Below are 17,500 nucleotides of genomic sequence, written 5' to 3'. Positions count from 1 at the left end.
AAAGAATGAAGCTGGTTATTTACTCAGATGTTGCTCTGGTGTAGGTGTGAATCTACCCCAGACGCTCTGTGGGAACGCGCCGTTCACTTTTCTTGGTATCAGTGGCGCTTTTTTCCTCGACTAGAAGGCCTTCTCTTTTTTTTTTTCCTCTCTTTTTCCCAGCACCGCCGCTGCCTTTTGTTTGTACTGGATGGCAAGTTTGATTATTTATTGTTGGAGGGAGGGTGGGGGTGGAGTAGCCAGGGCAATAAACATGCGACTGCACTGTATTTTGTTTTCCACGCAGAAGGCCGTGTCCTTTAACAGATCTTTGGAGCTGCAATAAACCTTTTATTTGTTTTATGGAGGAAGGGTAGAGGAAGAGTGAACGAGTGAGAGACACTGACTGATAGAAGGAGAGAGAGTTTAAACAGCAGCTAATGGGCGTTCTGTTGTTTTTTTCTCCTCCGTCTGTTTACTATACGTGTACAGTATCAGCAGAAACTTCTCGCTAACTGTTTGCTATCAATTTTGGCTGCTGTTTTTTCCTCTTTCCCCAGCTGTTTGTTTTCTCAACTGATTATTGTTCTCTGCATGCAGTCAAAGGAAACTATGTAAATTTTTTTTTTTGTTGAAAGTGGCGGGGATGGAAAAAGAAACGGTCTGTTGTGTGTTTTGTGCAGTTTTGTTTTGTTATCTGTTGGTGAGCCTGGGACACGTCGTCATTTTGGGTTACATCTGTTGCGTTTGAAAGCCGTAGGGGCTATTCTCAAGGGACAGCCTCGACCCAAAACGTGGAAAAAACAATAAAAAAAAAACACTTTTTTTTTTCTCCATGACCTTTCTTTTTACCTCACTTCTGGTTTTTATATCTATTTCAGGCTCTACAAGTTGCAAGACAGATCCTTCTACAGCAGCAGCAGCAGCAGCAGCAGCAGAGTGGAGCCATCAAATCCCCGAAAAGCAACGAGAAGCAGGCCTCACTACAGGTATGAATAGCCGGCAGGGCACCTGAGAAGGCCAAGCGTTCTTCTGCCAGCTGGTATCGCACTGTACATGCTTTTTAATGGGTTTGATAATGAATGCGGCGGACAGCGCATGTGCCACATATCTCTGTAGACGCGGTGGAGTACGTGTGTGGGTAGGTGTGCGAGAGCGTGTTTACACACACATAGTGTTTTGCTGAGCTCTCCATGTGCTATTGGTGGCACAGCATGTACCAATCGGTGCTAGATAAACAGGAAATTAAGCCTGGCAGGCCAGCGCTGTTGACTGCACATTTCTACATAGCGACAGAGCTCATGCACTGCTACAGATATCACTCTTAATGGAGCTGTGATCAAACATAACCACAAGAAACAGTCCAGAGGAAGGCCTCTTTCCCGTCTGCACTGAGCGTTTAATCAGCTCTTGCAGCCACCGTTGTCTACGTTTGCTGGCCACTTGCATTTACATTTATTGTCCATTTTATTAGGTGCAAGTTGGATTAGCCTTTAGCCCATTTGCCCTGTATTGTGATTGTGATGTGATTTTATATATATATATATATATATATATATATATATATATATATATATATATATATATAATATCGCTGCTGTCATAACAAAACCTTGTATCACCAAAATGATAACATCACAGGAGAAGGAAAAAAACGTACTCTACCTTTAATGTAAGTCAATGGAACCAGACATTATTCCAAGTCATTTTGGGTCGTTTCTTTTGGTCCATTCTTCCTGAAATGTAAAGGGCAACAAGCATTTTCAAATTATGTCAAAAACTGAAAAATGAAGATGTGAGGTTTTTTAAATATAAAGGAATATATTGTCGATAAGCAACACTAAGCGTAATGATACTGTGGTGATTGTATCAATGACGATAAATTCACTGCATTCAGTTCTGAAAGTGGTACACTTGAAGGTGGCCAACATGTTCACTAATAGTTAAGAGTTCACTCTGTATTTAAAAGCTCTGGTCCGGTCCGGTCCGGTCCGGTATCACTCCAACCTCCTCTGCAGATATGGAGCTCAGAGTGAAGTTCATTCACTGATCATCTGCTGTTGTGAGCATTCTTTCTGAAGTGTCGTTAAGTCCTTGTTCGCTGTGTATCCGTGTGAGTTTCACTTTCACAGACGGTTTGCTTTACAGTTCCAGGGAGTTATTAGTTTGTAGCCTGAAGCGCTCACTCGGTACCGTTGAGGTTGTGTGTTCTTAGAGCTTGTTTGTGTTGTCTTAATGCTGTTAACAGCCACATGGAGGATGTGACTGTGCTGTATGTGATCTAAGACGTGTTGGGGAACATTTGTGTTGTTTACTGATCATTTGACAGCCACAGACTTTCACACAAGCATATATGCCCAAGTACTGAGAACAGCGGTACTGACAGACTGAGTGAGTAAAAGTGCAGGAAGTTCCCTCCTCTGCCTCTCTGTGCTCTGAGCGGCTCATCGGCTGCTTTTTAAATGTTTTAGGGGATCATTAATTACAGAATTTCAGTATCATTCTCACCAACCTTATTTATTTATCTGTTTGTTTGTTTGTTTATTATTACTCTACTTTCTATGGACAATTTTAAGGTAAATATTGGTTAAAATCGTTTGTTGAACATATGGTATCTACATATGGCTCTTTTTAAGTTGTAATCGTTTTCTATAAATTGAGATCCCGTCAACATGTCCAGTTTTTCTGGCTTCAGCAATGAACATAGATGCGCCGGTTACAGTGTGCCCCGCAAACACTGGCACCCCGGTTAAACAGGAGCGAAACGGGCTGTAAAGAACATTTTCATTGCATCTTTTTGACATTTAATTCCAAATATGAACAAAATCCAACCTATATTTGAAGTACATTGAATGAAAGAAAAAAATAAATAAATCTTTTCGTTAAATAAATATTTTTTTCTCAGATCTGTGCCAGTTGTTGCCGTCCCCATTCATATTTCATGTTTTAATGTTCACCCAAGAGATTAGGAGCATTTAAATCAGTCATAACTTCCTGTTTCACTGGGGAATATATATGAGATGAAACCCGGGCCAAATGCCTTCACTGTCATGAGAAAGACCCGTTCAAAGGTTTGTTGAGCTGCACAAATCAGGAAAGGGCTACAACTATTTCTACTATCAGGGCAATAACTATAAAGTATAAATCCACCAAAGTCTACTGGGAAGACGATGTGTGTCCATACTGACCCCACGCACAGTGAGGAGGATGGTTCGAGTGGACAAAGAAACTCCATGATGGGTATCTGCAGACGGTAGTTAAGTCTTGGGGACAAAATGTCTTCAAAACCACAAACAAACACCACCTATATAACCACAAGTTAGGTAGGAAGGCTGCCAGAAGAAAGACTCTACTGTCAAGAGCCAACAAATTCAAGCCCCTACAGTTTGCCAGACATTGCTGGAACTTTGATTGAGACCATGTCCTGTGGTCAGATGAGAGAAATAATAGAGCTTTTGGTGCTGAACACCAAAGATAATGTTGTCTATACTTAAAATTTCAGCTCTTATGATTTGAAAATCGCACTCCTTTAAATTGCAGTTTCAACATAAGAACAATTAATCATTCAGCCCAGGTCAGGACCCCCCCCGCCCCCAGGACCCATAGGAGCACCACTGAGCAGATATTATTTGGGAACTAGCAAAAATGGATCGCACAGCAGTTTTCCAGAGGTTTTTAAACGCCGTACACTTGCTGCCAACTTTATTAATGTAAAGTTGGAGGTGGTAGCTCATCCACAATAACACAAACAGGTCAGATAGATCTGCCAATTTGGCTGTAAAGACGTCAGAATCCTTAGATATTCACGATTGGTGCGTTCCCAATCATCAGCACTAATGACTGAGGGTTAATCAGTGGAGCCCTATTGTGTGTCTATAACTGATAAAAGACAATAAAACCAGCGTGGTTAAGTGTGCAAGTGGGTGTTTTATCTCCAACCTACATATCTGATATAGTTATGGGTCTGAGGGCACTGCAGCTCACTCGCTCTCTCATTCTTCCTCACTCCCTTGCACTTATCTGTCCTACCAGCAGTGACAGGGAGCGCTAGAGAGCAGCTGTTAGTACCTGCTCTTCTCTCAAGCTTCTGTTTGCCCAGCCTTTGTCATGCAAAGCAAATCCGGCCCTCTTTATTTCCCCATCCGCTATCCTTTTAAAACAAGACCAACTTACCATGTCTGATGCAATGTTTACGCTCATTTCAGCCCTACTTTCTCTCTCTCTCTCTCTCTCTCTCTCTCTCTCTCTCTCCATGTCTGATCTTTATCTCTGTTTGAACAAGGAGGGCGTTGTTTGTTTCACAGTGAAATCTCAAACGACTCCGGGGCATATTTGGCAATTAATACCCAGCTCTTCTGCATGCGTTGTATCCATAGAGTACATCTAATAATAACATCTCCATAGGGGTGGGCGTTTTTAATGAGCACGTAATGCCAGCTTCTGATGGACCTTTGTCGTGAAGACGTCTCGGGAGAGGGAAAAAAACGTCTCCCGCGAATGAAATATGACTATGTTGACCTTTTCTGTTGTGTGTGTATTAGTTAGGACTCTAAATGCTGATTTGTGCTTCCTCAAAGATACATCTAATGTATTTGTGTAGACACGCAGAGCAGGGGGTTATGGGAAATTTTTGCTCAAAATCTCAACCACACAGCGTGCACACGTGTGCAGTGTTACGCATCAAGCTGTCTCTGATAGGCCGTTTTCACACGGTGAAGGAAGTAGTCATTGCAGGTGACGCTGCTTCCACTAAAGCAATTGCAATAGAAACGATGACGAGTTGAGCATTTACAGCTCAGTCCAGTATCAAAAACAGCTTCATCTCCGTTTCAGTGGTTTATCAGCTGATGGTGAGCAGAGGAAAATGAGTTTCTGCAGTTAATAAAGGAATAAACGGTGTCTGTTAAGTTGACGTTACACTGAATGCAGTTCATACTTTAAAGTTGCTGCCTCAGCCGCTTTCAGAGGAACAGTTTTCATTCTCCCTCAAGAATGATCAGTATCTGAGAGAGAGAGAGCTTGGCGAAAGCAGATGTTCGTTCAGTGATGGGGTCCGAGCTGCCAGAATGTAACCACTGCACCATTTAAGGTGGAACGGAAAAATCTGAACAAGAAGCCGATTGCAGCTTTGTGACTTTTTAGTGTTTGACACTAATTAAACAGGTAAATCAGGAAAGCAGCTCAGTCCTTATAAATGCAAATAAGAACAAATCTACAGTGGCGCTACAGACCCTGCCCACCTGGCACACCCACCTGCTGAGACGTGCGCTTTGAACATCTCCAGCTGATCTGGCTTGTCTGTGTTAACGTTTTGCTTATAGTTATCGATTCATCACCCTGTAGATGTTAGCTGACGTTGTTGTACTCCGATAGCTGTAAAGAAGTTTTTTCCACAAATCATTTGTCCTTTATTAGTTTAGACTCCCGCATTGTTGTGTGTTTGGTTCTCCATTAACTCTGGACTCATCCTCGACTTTTAATCTTGGCAACTATGACAGAGATGAAGTGACTTATCTTTCTATGGTGGCTGAAGTGAAACGAGCGCCTGTATTTCTGAGGTTAGTGACTGTCCGAAAGGCAATTTGTTTGTTTCTTATGAAAAGGGCCAGGAAAGTACATCCGGTAGTGAACACGAAGCAAAATTCCACGCAAAGATGAATAGAAAACCGGAGCCATTCGAGGAACCGACTGGCTGAAGACGTTTCTCACTGTAAGCGTTTGTATGACCCTGCGTTGAGATATTATGAAACGATCTCTTTTGGGCTCCTGAGTGACGTGACCATCTAAGTTCTCGCCCACGTGATCTCTGATCTGATTACACGTCTGATCCCCTGTGATGCCACAGCTGTCCATGACTTGGAGTTCGAGAGCAGCCTTGCTCTCTCTGGGTGGCTAGGATGGTCCTCCCTCTCCCCTCCGTCGCTCACGATGCGAGATGCTAGCCGGCGCAGCCGCCTCATAGTTAATAGAGTTAGTAGTTAGCAATTGTGTTTTGCTCCACTGATGTTGTGCTAGTGACAGATCCTAATGATGGGGTAGCACGTCATGTGTGTTTTAGTGGAAGAACCTTGTGGCCTTTATCCTCCCAGACCTAGCTAGTGGATGGAACTAACCGCCACTAAATTAGAGAGAAAACTTGCATTTTTCGTAAATGCAACACTGCCCCCTAGTGCGTACGTTAACATGTGCGTGTGCCGACACCCAAGCAGTATGCTCTGGAATCTAACCTGGAATACTAATAGTTATTGGATTCAGTAATACTTTGTCAATACAAACAATGTAAAGAAAAGTATTATAAACTAAACATCAACATGTTTTTTTCGATATTAATTCAATATTTTTTTTGATAAAATCGTAATCTTTTGTAATTATTTTTTAATATAATTTCTACTATAACTAAGTTATCTGTTTCGAGATTTGATGGCCAAATTTAGTAAAACTTTATTATTATATCGATATACAGCTTTTCTCGCTTTTCACTCCTGGAATCATTTACAGTTTTGTTCTTCACTCTGGATACATTTGTAACTTTCGGCTGGTCTTTAAACCTGTGAAGTTGAGGAGCAGTGGCATCTGTTTATTTATTTTATTGATTGTGTTGGTTCAATTTGGCGCTAATACACTATACATTCACTAGAAGTATTCAGAGACCTCTTCTAATTAATCAACTGCACACACACACACACACACACACACACACACACACACACACACACACACACACACACACAGCTTGTATAATCCCCTTTGAAAAGCATTGACCAATAGAAATGGATGCTGGTGAGCCTGAGGTCACCATGCCCAGTGTGTGGGCTAGAGGGGTATAAAGCCCCCAGCATCGGGCTGTGAATCAGTGCAACCGTGTTCTCTGGAGTGATGGAGCTCCATCCAATAGCTTTGGAATGAGTTGAAGCTCCAGAACTGATCATCCAACATCAGTACCTGATTGCTCACTAATGCTCTTGTGGCTGAATGCAATCAAATCCTCACAGCAATGTTCCGACATCTAATGTAAAGCCTTTCCAGAGGCTGTTACTGCAGCAAAGGGGGCCGTCCTCCCTATTAATACCCTTCATTTCAGATGAAACGCTGGATGGAGCATGTGTCTACAAACTTTTGGATGTATGACGTGTTTGAGAAGATCAAATCGAACGGCTTCCCGCAGAGGTCAGCAGTAAAGGCCGCTGCCTGGTGGCCAGGCCTGGAAGAAGCAGCGGAGCCACAGAAGTGCACAAAGCCACTATTAAAATTCAAATTTATTAATGTATACAGAGAGCGTGGCCAACCTGTCACTCAGGCCAGTGAAAAGAAAGCTGTGCGCGTGTTTTTTTCTGTCCCTCTCTTTCTCTTTCTCTTTCTCCTTTCTTTCATCCACAGACGAGTCTCCTCCGCACACCGTAGTTGCTAAGCACCCGGTAAACGGCTTGATCTGTTATGCGATCTCTTGTTCTTTTCAGAGTTGCGCCTCGTTACCGCACGCAAAGTAACAAATGCATGTTTGTCTCTCTTCCGTCCTGAGCCTCCGCTTTAATTGGGTTTGTTGTTGCTCATATCGCCGGTTCGGCATGTTGTGTGCATCCGCGCCGAGCGCATTGTTTATGTGCTCTCTTGGTAATACACCAGCCACTTAATTAAGACTTTAAAGTGGAGCTGTTTAATGAAACAGTGGAACATAATTATCCATATAATGAGTGCTTTGTGGGTAAAAAACTCCTGTTGAATTGAACCCAGTGTGGCTAGTAATAAAAATGGGTTTAGTTCTAAAGCAAAAAATTAATAAAAAGCTCTTTTTTATATTTCTCATGCTTTAATGCTAAACGCCAAGGTTCTGTAACGCAGTCAAGACAGTGCAGTTATGCTTGCAGGCCTGCTGCTTGTTCTGGACGGGGGAGTCTCCAGAATGCACTTTCACATCAATCACTGATCACCGACACAATAAAAGGACAAACTGACCACATTACAGAGCTCGGAAACATCAATCCGTTCACTCAGAGCAGAGCCAATACTCTAAAGTTTCCATTCCTGTGTAGCTACCCCAATACAGCATTCTTAAACCAGCTAGAAGAGAATGTTCCTTTTCATGGGCTGTAATGTAGGCCTAATGTAACAACCTAGTAGGTTTGGAAAGCTATTAGTCGTGTTTTAGGACATGTTCACACATGGAATTTTACTGTCTGGAAAGCAGTAAATTGCTCCAGCATACAGTCGCACACAAAGGTATAGACAATTCTGGCCATATTCCATGTTTTGTAGGTTTTCTAAGTGTTCTCTGAAGGGAACACACTTCTGCACATTTTAATGCACGATTACTGTGTATTGGCTGAATTGAATGTCTTATATGATATAATGTCTCATATTCAAAATTAATACTTATTATTTCTTGTATTACTGTTGAGCTTTATTGCCTGTCTGTAAAGCACTTTGAGCTGCCACCAGCATTAAACGTGCTATATAAAAATTATTATTATTATTATTAATATTATTATTATTAGTAGTAGTAGTGGTGGTGGTGGTGGTGGTGGTGGTGGTAGTAGTAGTAGTAATAGTAGTAATAGTAGTAGTAATAATAGTAATAGTAGTAATAGTAGTAGTAATAATAGTAATAGTAGTACTAGTAATAGTAATAGTAGTAATAGTAGTAATAGTAATAGTAATAGTAGTAATAGTAATAGTAATAGTAGTAATAGTAGTAATAGTAATAGTAATAGTAGTAATAGTAATAGTAGTAATAGTAATAGTAGTAATAGTAATAGTAGTAATAGTAATAGTAATAGTAGTAATAGTAGTAATAGTAATAGTAATAGTAGTAATAGTAATAGTAATAGTAGTAATAGTAGTAATAGTAATAGTAATAGTAGTAATAGTAATAGTAGTAATAGTAATAGTAGTAATAGTAGTAGTAGTAGCAGGAGCATAAGGGGGGGTCAGGAAAATGTTGTTTTATATGTTACAAAAAAATTAAATGATGCACTAAAATTGTGCACCCTGTAAAGATTCAGATTCAGATTCCTTTAATGATCCCAGGGGGAAATTGCAGTAGAGTAAAGAATTTTCTTCTTATTTTCATGCTCAGCAAAATCAACAAAACATGTCTTTTTCCTGCCGATTTTCAAACTTATGCATACGACTCTAGCTATGAAATAATAAAGCCTGTAATAATGCATATAGGTTATGATTAAAATGAACCTAAATACAGTGTAAAATAGCAAATTCTCCATTTAAAGATGCAGGCATGATCACCGGCTAAATGGTTTCTTGCATCATGACGTGATACAAATTACACTGAACAGAAAAGCACATGGATGACTCACAGCTCTTGTCTACTTATAGGTGGTCATCACTGAATGGATCTACAGCCGTAGCACACAGAGACATTACATGCCATATAAATCCTGTGAAGTGCTTTACTGAATGATGTTGATTTCGGCAGTATGAGTAATAATAAGCTATACAGCTACACAGAGCAAATAACTACAGCTATCTCCTGCTAAGAGAGATTTCAGAAATAATCATAAAACAGAAATGTTTCTGTTCCCGAAATGTTTAGGATAATTACGGTTTCTGTTGCATTTCTTGTTGATAGCAAAGTCATATATTGCTGTTGGTAGCCGTGCTGCGTTGTGTAATTGATTTCTACAATGCATTTTACATGAGAGCGTCACAAAATGCGATTAAGCAGCTTTAAGAGATTTTATTTGCCTGCTTTGCTTTTACTGATTTGGCATTGAACATATGCTGCTGTCGCACTGATGGGCAGGAACAACTGGTCGAAAATTACTGGCAAAATGACACATGTAATTAAAAGGAATCCACGCCACTTTACCTCCACACCTACAGGGGAGAGAGAGAGAGAGAGAGAGAGAGAGAGAGAGAGAGAGAGAGAGAGAGAGAGAGAACGAGCACACTCCCTCCTTGCTAATTACGGGTATCACCGAAATGCTAGGGTTTGAGTCATTAGTTCCATGTGCATTTAATTAGAGGCAGTCTGAAATTGGATTTAACTTATTACTTTTTCATGGATCACTTTCTTGTCATCACTTCAAATTGGATTGCAGCCCCAGGTAACTAATTATGCCCACCACAGGATCAGGAGTGGAGAAATAGGTAATTAGAAACAACACTTGCAGACCCTCGTTGATAGTCCACCCTCTCCTTGGAACGAAGGAAAAGAAGTGAAGGCGGGGAAAAAAGGAGAAAGAAGCTTGTTTTCAGCAAAAAAAAAAAAAAAGCTGCCATGGTTAACTACCCAACTCCACATGGGATGATGGGAAATCAAGAGGTACCTATAGCGAATGTTTTGACGTGCAGCTGCGTTGACGACATTGGAACAACAGGAGCTAAAGCACCACTGGCGAAAATGGACAGATTAGTCCAGTCTGATCGGGAACTGTAGTTTGTTTGTTTGTTTATCTGTTTATTTATTAGAACCTCAAACACACTCACTCTACTATGCTGAAAATATCGTCCACAAAAAGGAAGCTTTTATCACGTGACTAGCTTTAGTGCGCATTATTGAAAGGGAAGAAACTTGGATGAACCCACACCAGCAGGAGCGCATGACCGCGTGTACTTGTGAAGTTGCGTAGTGCATTCGTATCACGTAAAAAGCCAGAACCCATTACTGAACTTAGCCCATGTTAGAATGCAAATGCAGGGACATTCAGTGCTGCTGTTGCAGTACATGAACAACTGTTAATGTGATTAGAGTAGCGACCACTCCGGTGAAACTTCAGCTGTATGATTGCAGGCAAAAAAGCACAAGAAGTGCAGCGAATAAAGTCTTTTGTTTTAGATCATTTGGTCGACAAATGTGAACCAGCAGCGCCGACGGTGAAGAATCCCACGAGCTTTGGACATGAACGCAAGCTTTCCATGGCTTGTGTTTTGCTTGTCGAGAGCAAGCAGCCAAAGAGAGCATGTGTAGTTAAGCACGGCTAAAAACGGAACCGGTTTGTTGCTTTAGTCACACTGGACTGCATCGCCTGCTGTACTTTCGCCGTAGACATGTAGGTGTCTCCCAAGCATGCGCAAGGCATCTGGGGTGAGCTTTTTCATTTTCACATAAATGAAAAACTAAACAATAGACAGGACTTTTTTTTCCCGTCTTCTTCATTGTGTAATGGATTTATTCTTAGCTCGGTCTCCAGGATACTGGTCGTACACCTAAAGGCCGAGAAAAGAGAGGTCGTGTTTTTTTTTTTTAATGAGATTTTATGACTTCCTCCGCTTATGGAGTTGATACAGGGGCCTTTTTGTGGTGAACTTCAGGCAGAATGATTTGAAGAAATGGCCACCTCGCATTGAGCTGCTGAAAAATGCCGCTTTCGCTGTTTTGATGACGTTGCTCGTCTGTTGTTTTTCTGAAAAAGGAGCAAACAGGCCATTTGCTAATGTACAAGTGTATTTTACTGAAAGAACATCTCATTTCTCTCATGACCGTATACAGTGACCATGAGGGCAAGTGAGGTCAAATGATAATGTTTTTTTCATGAAGATGAAAGGCCATTAAATTTACCACCATCCCCCAACACACATGCACACAGCTTTGTAGAGTGCTGCGTGACATGATGCAGAGGCCTCCCTCTCTCTCCTCTCCGTTTCATCCCTTCTTCTTCGTTTTTTTGCCCTGCTCTTTCTTGTGGAGACCCATGGCATTGTCCTGACACATGTACACCACAGCGCTGCAATCTGTAACTCATTAGCGGTGCGGTGTGCTGGGGTTCGCTGGAGCCACGCCAGCGCTTCCAGACGAACGCAGCACGGCCAATCTCGCTCAGCCCAGCTGAGAAGAACCCGCTGCTGGCAGACAACTCGCCACCGTCCCCATACCCAGCTGAAGTTCGAGTAACTGAGAGAACCAGGGACTCTAAACGGAGCACTTCAGCTAAAAGGCTAATTTATGTACATTTCTCTTTAACCTAATCATCCAAGGCTTTTTACCTGTCTGAACACTGAAAGCTTTAGTCTAGCACTGGAGCTATAGGACTAACATATCTACCACGCAGTGGAAGCTTATACCTCACCAATTACAGCCATGCCTCAATCATCACACTTGCCTTGAATAGGGTTCAAGTGTTTAAGTCATAAGATCTACTTCTGCTGTTTTTCATAGACAATAGTAAGAACAAAATTCAGACTTTAGTAGCTGCTGCTACTAACTTTTGCTCATTTTTACAGATTAAAATTAAATCTCTATATAATTTCCACAGTATATTAGAGATTACTGAGCACACAACGTGGTTTGAGTTGAGCTCTATTTCTTGTCAGCCTCAGAACTCCAGCTAAAAACTCATGCAAAAGCGAACTTCGGACACCGAGCTAGAGCTGTCTGGATCAGCTTTCTGTACTGTGCTGTTCTCATGTTGCGTGATGCTGATTTAGTAGGACTTTAGCCTTCATATCTCTGCTGTTGGAAGGAAACCTTGTGTCTCCAAAATGGTAACTCTGCAGGAGAAGGAAAAAACCTGCTTTACTTTTAATGTAAGTCATTACAGCCAGACTTTTTTTTTCAGGGCATTTTGGGCCGTTTCTTTTGGTTCATTCATCAGGAAATTCACACACAATGTAAAGGGCATCAGTTATGTTCAAATTATGTCAAAAACTGAAAAATTACAAAAAAGGAAGATGCAGTGTTTTCTTCAGACAGCAGCAATAAATCTATACATAAGATAAAGTATTGTATATAATGTGTTATAATATTTTAATAATACATTATTTATGTAACACACTAAACATATCACCAACTACCTCAAATTTAAGGTCCTTATGACTACACTACCCTGTATGTTCCTGAACTGATTTGCTACTTTATTTCTCTGTATGTTTTCTCATGTGTGGGTCTCGGTGCTAAATTTAGTCAACAATTTGAATGGGTGACTCCCATAAATTTAAAGATGTGTTAATATCATGAAAGCAGGGAGGAGGAATAAAGTAAGGAGTAACACTACAATGGGGAAATGCAGGGTACAATCTGTTAAAAGTGGGAGGCGACTGTGAGAACCCAAGCGTTAAATGTGAGCCCGACCCAAGCTTGACACAATCGGAAAATGATGTCTGAACCCCATGTGAGCAGTCAGGTTTGTCCAAATTACTTACTTACTTACTTTATTTCCTCTATACTTTCGTAATATTAACACAGTTTTTAATTTAGCATGCTAGAGCCACCCACTCGAGTTGTTGACCAAATTCAGCACCGAGACCCACACATGAGAAAACGCACAGAGAAATAAAGTAGAAACTCAAATCAGGAACGTACAGGATAGTGACATCAAAAGGGCATTCAATTTGTTTGGCCAACACATTTAATATGTTACATATATATGATTAGAAGATTATAATTATAATACTTTACATATTATATACAGTATGCTGTAACATTTATGTTTAATATGTTATATATAGGCTTTAAAACAGGTAAAATCAGCATTGAACAGCATGAGAACAGCACAGTATGGAGAGTTGACCCAAAGCATAGCTGAATAAATACATTTATAAAAGTAGGATTTAAGTTTTAGACATATTATGTTATTTTATGTATGTTTTTTTCTTTACATTGTTTTTTTTAGATCTACTGATGCCTTTACTGTCACTATTTAGTCATTTTGTGGGGAAACACTGCAGGTCTGTTCCAAAACGTCTGGTCTGATTAAAGCTTTACGCCAGACGTTTGACATGTTTGACTGTGTTTAGGGAAGAGTAAGTTTGTGTAAATGCTGAACTGTTTCTTTAAAAGAACTTTTTAAAATTGCTATCAGTGTTTATATTGATATTATTGATATTGATATTATTGTTTATATTATATTATTATATTGTGTATAATGCTTGCAAGCCTCTACAGAAGTTCATTCAGTATTGTCAACCTTCGCTATGTTGGTGTATTAAGATTGAACCCTTCTGAAAAAGGTCCTTGCTTCTGTTTCCGTGTCTTAGACCTGGCCTAAGTTCTGTAAGGATCACTGAGATTTTATGGATGGTGAGGCAGATTTTGTGAGTTTTGGGATCGTGGAGGGGACCGACACTATAAAAGCTTTAGGGCTGTGACTCTTTTGAGTTCATGTGAGGACCAGTGGGGCCATGCCTTAAGTGTGCATGTGCGTGTTTGTATGAATGCAAGTGTGTGTCATCTTTACGCTCCCACCTCATTGTTTGCCTGAGCGATTGTGGCGCGTGCCAGGCTTGATCCCCAACACTTTCGGACCCCTCCATCTGCGGCTGTAGCGGCGGATCACCCGGCCCGCTCTTGACTGCTTTGTTTTGCCCTGTCACATTGTACAAATGCATTATGCTTAATGCGGGGCTCGCGTTGGAAACAGGTTTGGATGCCGCTGTCGGGATGAAGTCATCTTGCGTTTTTCCAGGCCTGCTCTCTTTAGCCTGGCAAGCGGCGCATCGGCATCGGATCGCTGTCGCTCCGGCTGCTTAAAGCCGCAGTGCCATTTTCAAGACCTTTTCACTTCAGCTGCAATGTTTTCCCCTCCAGGCCCACCCTCTCTGCATACGCATACTTTCCCCTCCTCCCTGCCTCTCTTCCCTCCAGTCTTTCTGTCTTCCCGTCATTTTTCCCGCCACTCCGGCCGCATGTTTGTCGGAGTGATTCATCTGCGCTTTGGGGGCGGCTTATGGATAGATGTACACAGCTGTTTGTCAGGGTAACCGGGGCGTTGTGTGTTTAGGGAGAGTCTCATGTATGTGTGTGTGTGCGGTAGGGTGTTGTATGCTTAGTGGAACATATCTAGTGGTTGGCAGTTAACAAAATAAATAAATAAAAAGAGGAAAAACTCCCTGTGACCAGAGGAAGTTAGGAAAGCTTTTGTTTTTTGGGGGGAGGGGTGGTTTGTCTGACTTGCATAACTAGGCTTGTCACAGACGTGAGCATCAGGGGAAGACCAAGCGAAATAAACAAACGTGCTAAGCAACGACTCTGACAGCTGTAGGAGACGCTCGAGCCATCTGAACGTTTTCACTTCTCACTTCACCACAAACAGAAAACGGACGCTGTTAAGATCACATCTGACCGACAGCCGATTTGGTCCGACTCTGAAGACGAGACGACGCTAAATTCCCAAACTGTCGTCTCCACTGAGCAGCTTTTCAGTCGGCAGCTGAGACAGAAGAACAGCTGAACAACCTGGAATCAGCCAGAAATGAACCCAACACCATTCGCCAGACGTGTCTGATCTTCAGAGTCGGACCAAATCAGACTGAGCCGTAAAACTGAGCCAATAAAACACAGAAAAGCTGCTCAGTGGTGATGACAGTTGGAGAACGAACTGACGGCTGAGCAGCGAGTGGGCGGAGCTCGTTACTCTGACGTAGCAACAAGCTGCTCGTTAAGGAGCTTTAATTAGGAGGAAGGAGCTGAACATTAAAACATATTAAACGCCGCGTTCACGGCCAGTTTATTAATTTCTCACTGTATTTATTTAACTGCTGTATTAAAGCAGTAGAGACACTCGAGGAGGGAGTTATCACCAATAACATCACGGCTGTGATTTGCTCGCAGGCACGAGTCAAAGGTATCATCAAATCAAATAAACAAACAGCCGCCCTCTAAAGGTGTTATAGCACCTGTCAGAAGTTCAAGCTAGTGGTGTTTTGCTAGACCCATGATAAATCCCTATGAATGTGTCTTATGCTCTTTTGCCTCAACCCAGCAGCCACGTTTATTGTGAAGTAAACATATAATTGTGGAAATAAATAACTGCAGTCATCTTAAATAACTGGGATTATGTAACAGTTGTGACGGGCCTGTACGTGATTCTGAACTTTTACACCACATTACAAGACCTTTGACCAAGAAATCTTTGTTTACTCACTGTCTGTCACCCTCTCTTTCTGTTTCTTTCTGTCTCTGCTTCCCTCTTTTCCCACACGTCATCATCTTTCTTTCTTCATGAAGCTCCTAAGGTTGCCATTAGTCAGTAGACAAAATATAAGCTAAGTCTGTGTATATTTACTGCAGGCTTTGACATCATGCCCTGTGTTGTGGTTTGGGGTGTTTTGTGTGTTAAGGTTGATTTGGCGGGGAATGCACCGGGTCAAGGCTGCACCGCATCCAAAACGCTTTGGATAACGCTGTCCGGCGAATCCGTGCTACAGCAGGGGACCCGTCCTGACATCAGGAAAGCAATACATTTGCTCAGTTAGTAACACATGTTGTGAGCATCTGAGTTTTTTTGTTGTTTTTTTTGAAGCAGACAGGCTGGGTTGACTGAGCTTCATGCTCAAATATGGAATTGCACGCCACGTTTTTTTTCTCACAAATAGAAATGTTTTGATGAAGCTTCCAAAAATAGTGTCTGAGTCAATAGTGAACACACTATGAATCAATCACAATGGCATAAAGAAAACAAAATTTCCCCACCCACCAAATTTATGTTGTACGACGCTGAAAAAAGCTCCTGTTTTGACTAACTGAAAACCACAGACGAGCGAGAACCTGAAGAAAGGCGAACTTCAGTTTCTGGTGCTGTCAGCAAATGAAACGTCCAAAGAAAGGATTTTAAAATTGCACTGCAGGGCAACATTGAATGCAAGGACATGCATGACATGCATATGTATTCGTACAGTTTACAAATATTAGTAATGGTTGTTTTTTATTTAATAAAAACCTGTACAGTGTAGATCTAAATGCTTTAATGTAGATGCCAGAAAATATTTTAGATGTTTTATTCAATATATATATTTTTTTGTTATATTATAAATAATTTCATGTTATTATCTATTTACAGTCATTTATTATATCACCACTTTTCAAATATGAGGCATTCTGGATATTAATTTTATTACTTTATTCTCAGTGTTATGCAGGTTTCTCAGTTTATATAGAATCATATTCATATATATATATATATATATATATATATATATATATGAGAGAGAGAGGGGGGGGCTATATAGATATATATATATATTAGTGGTGGACAAAATACACAAATTCAGTAGCACTTGAGTAGAAGTAGAGATACCTGTGGTCCTTGGTGCACCTTTATTTGAGTTGAAGCACAGAAGTACTTGCTTTGTATTACAGTAGCAGTGTTGTAAGATATTCTAGCAGTCTAACATTTCTCCTTGTGTGAGGAATCTGCTGTCTGATTTGAAGATACCCCACACCTTTTCTTTAATTCTGAGAGCTTGTCAGAGTCCCTGGGCATAGTTACAGTTGCTAAGCTACAGTCGGACAGTCAGTATTTAATGGAGGGTATTTATAGTTGAAATGCATCATAATCTTTCATATATTATGAAAAATCTTCTATCTTGCAGAAAGTATTGGAGCAAAAAAGAGGCTGTTTTACTGTATCAGAAAATAGAAATACTTTATAAAAATACTTGACAAAAGTCCTCCAGTACAGTAACAAAGTGCATTTACTTTGTTGCTGTGCAACACTATATAATGTTTACCAATCAGGCTCATTTATGTCTTAAGATGATGGATAAACATCTGTTCGTTCTTTGATTAAAATAAGTGTGTGTGTGTGTGTGTGTGTGTGTGTGTGTATGGTCCTTCAGATGAAGGTTGTTG

General features: G+C 40.9%; 1 protein-coding gene across 5 annotated transcripts in view; it reads left to right on the top strand.

Moving 5' to 3' along the window:
- foxp1b (forkhead box P1b) overlaps positions 1-17,500 on the top strand; it is a 310,010-nt gene that overhangs the window by 218,591 nt on the left and 73,919 nt on the right. For all 5 annotated transcript variants that reach the window (XM_037534963.1, XM_037534964.1, XM_037534962.1 and 2 more), the window contains one exon: positions 861-968. In XM_037534963.1, the coding sequence (XP_037390860.1) occupies positions 861-968 (108 nt within the window). The remainder of the gene's footprint in view (positions 1-860; positions 969-17,500) is intronic.

The sequence above is a fragment of the Pygocentrus nattereri genome, chromosome 26, assembly GCF_015220715.1.
Source record: "Pygocentrus nattereri isolate fPygNat1 chromosome 26, fPygNat1.pri, whole genome shotgun sequence".
Lineage (NCBI taxonomy): Eukaryota > Metazoa > Chordata > Actinopteri > Characiformes > Serrasalmidae > Pygocentrus > Pygocentrus nattereri.
Note: the sequence above shows the minus strand (reverse complement) of the source record. Positions and strands in the feature narration are given on the sequence as shown.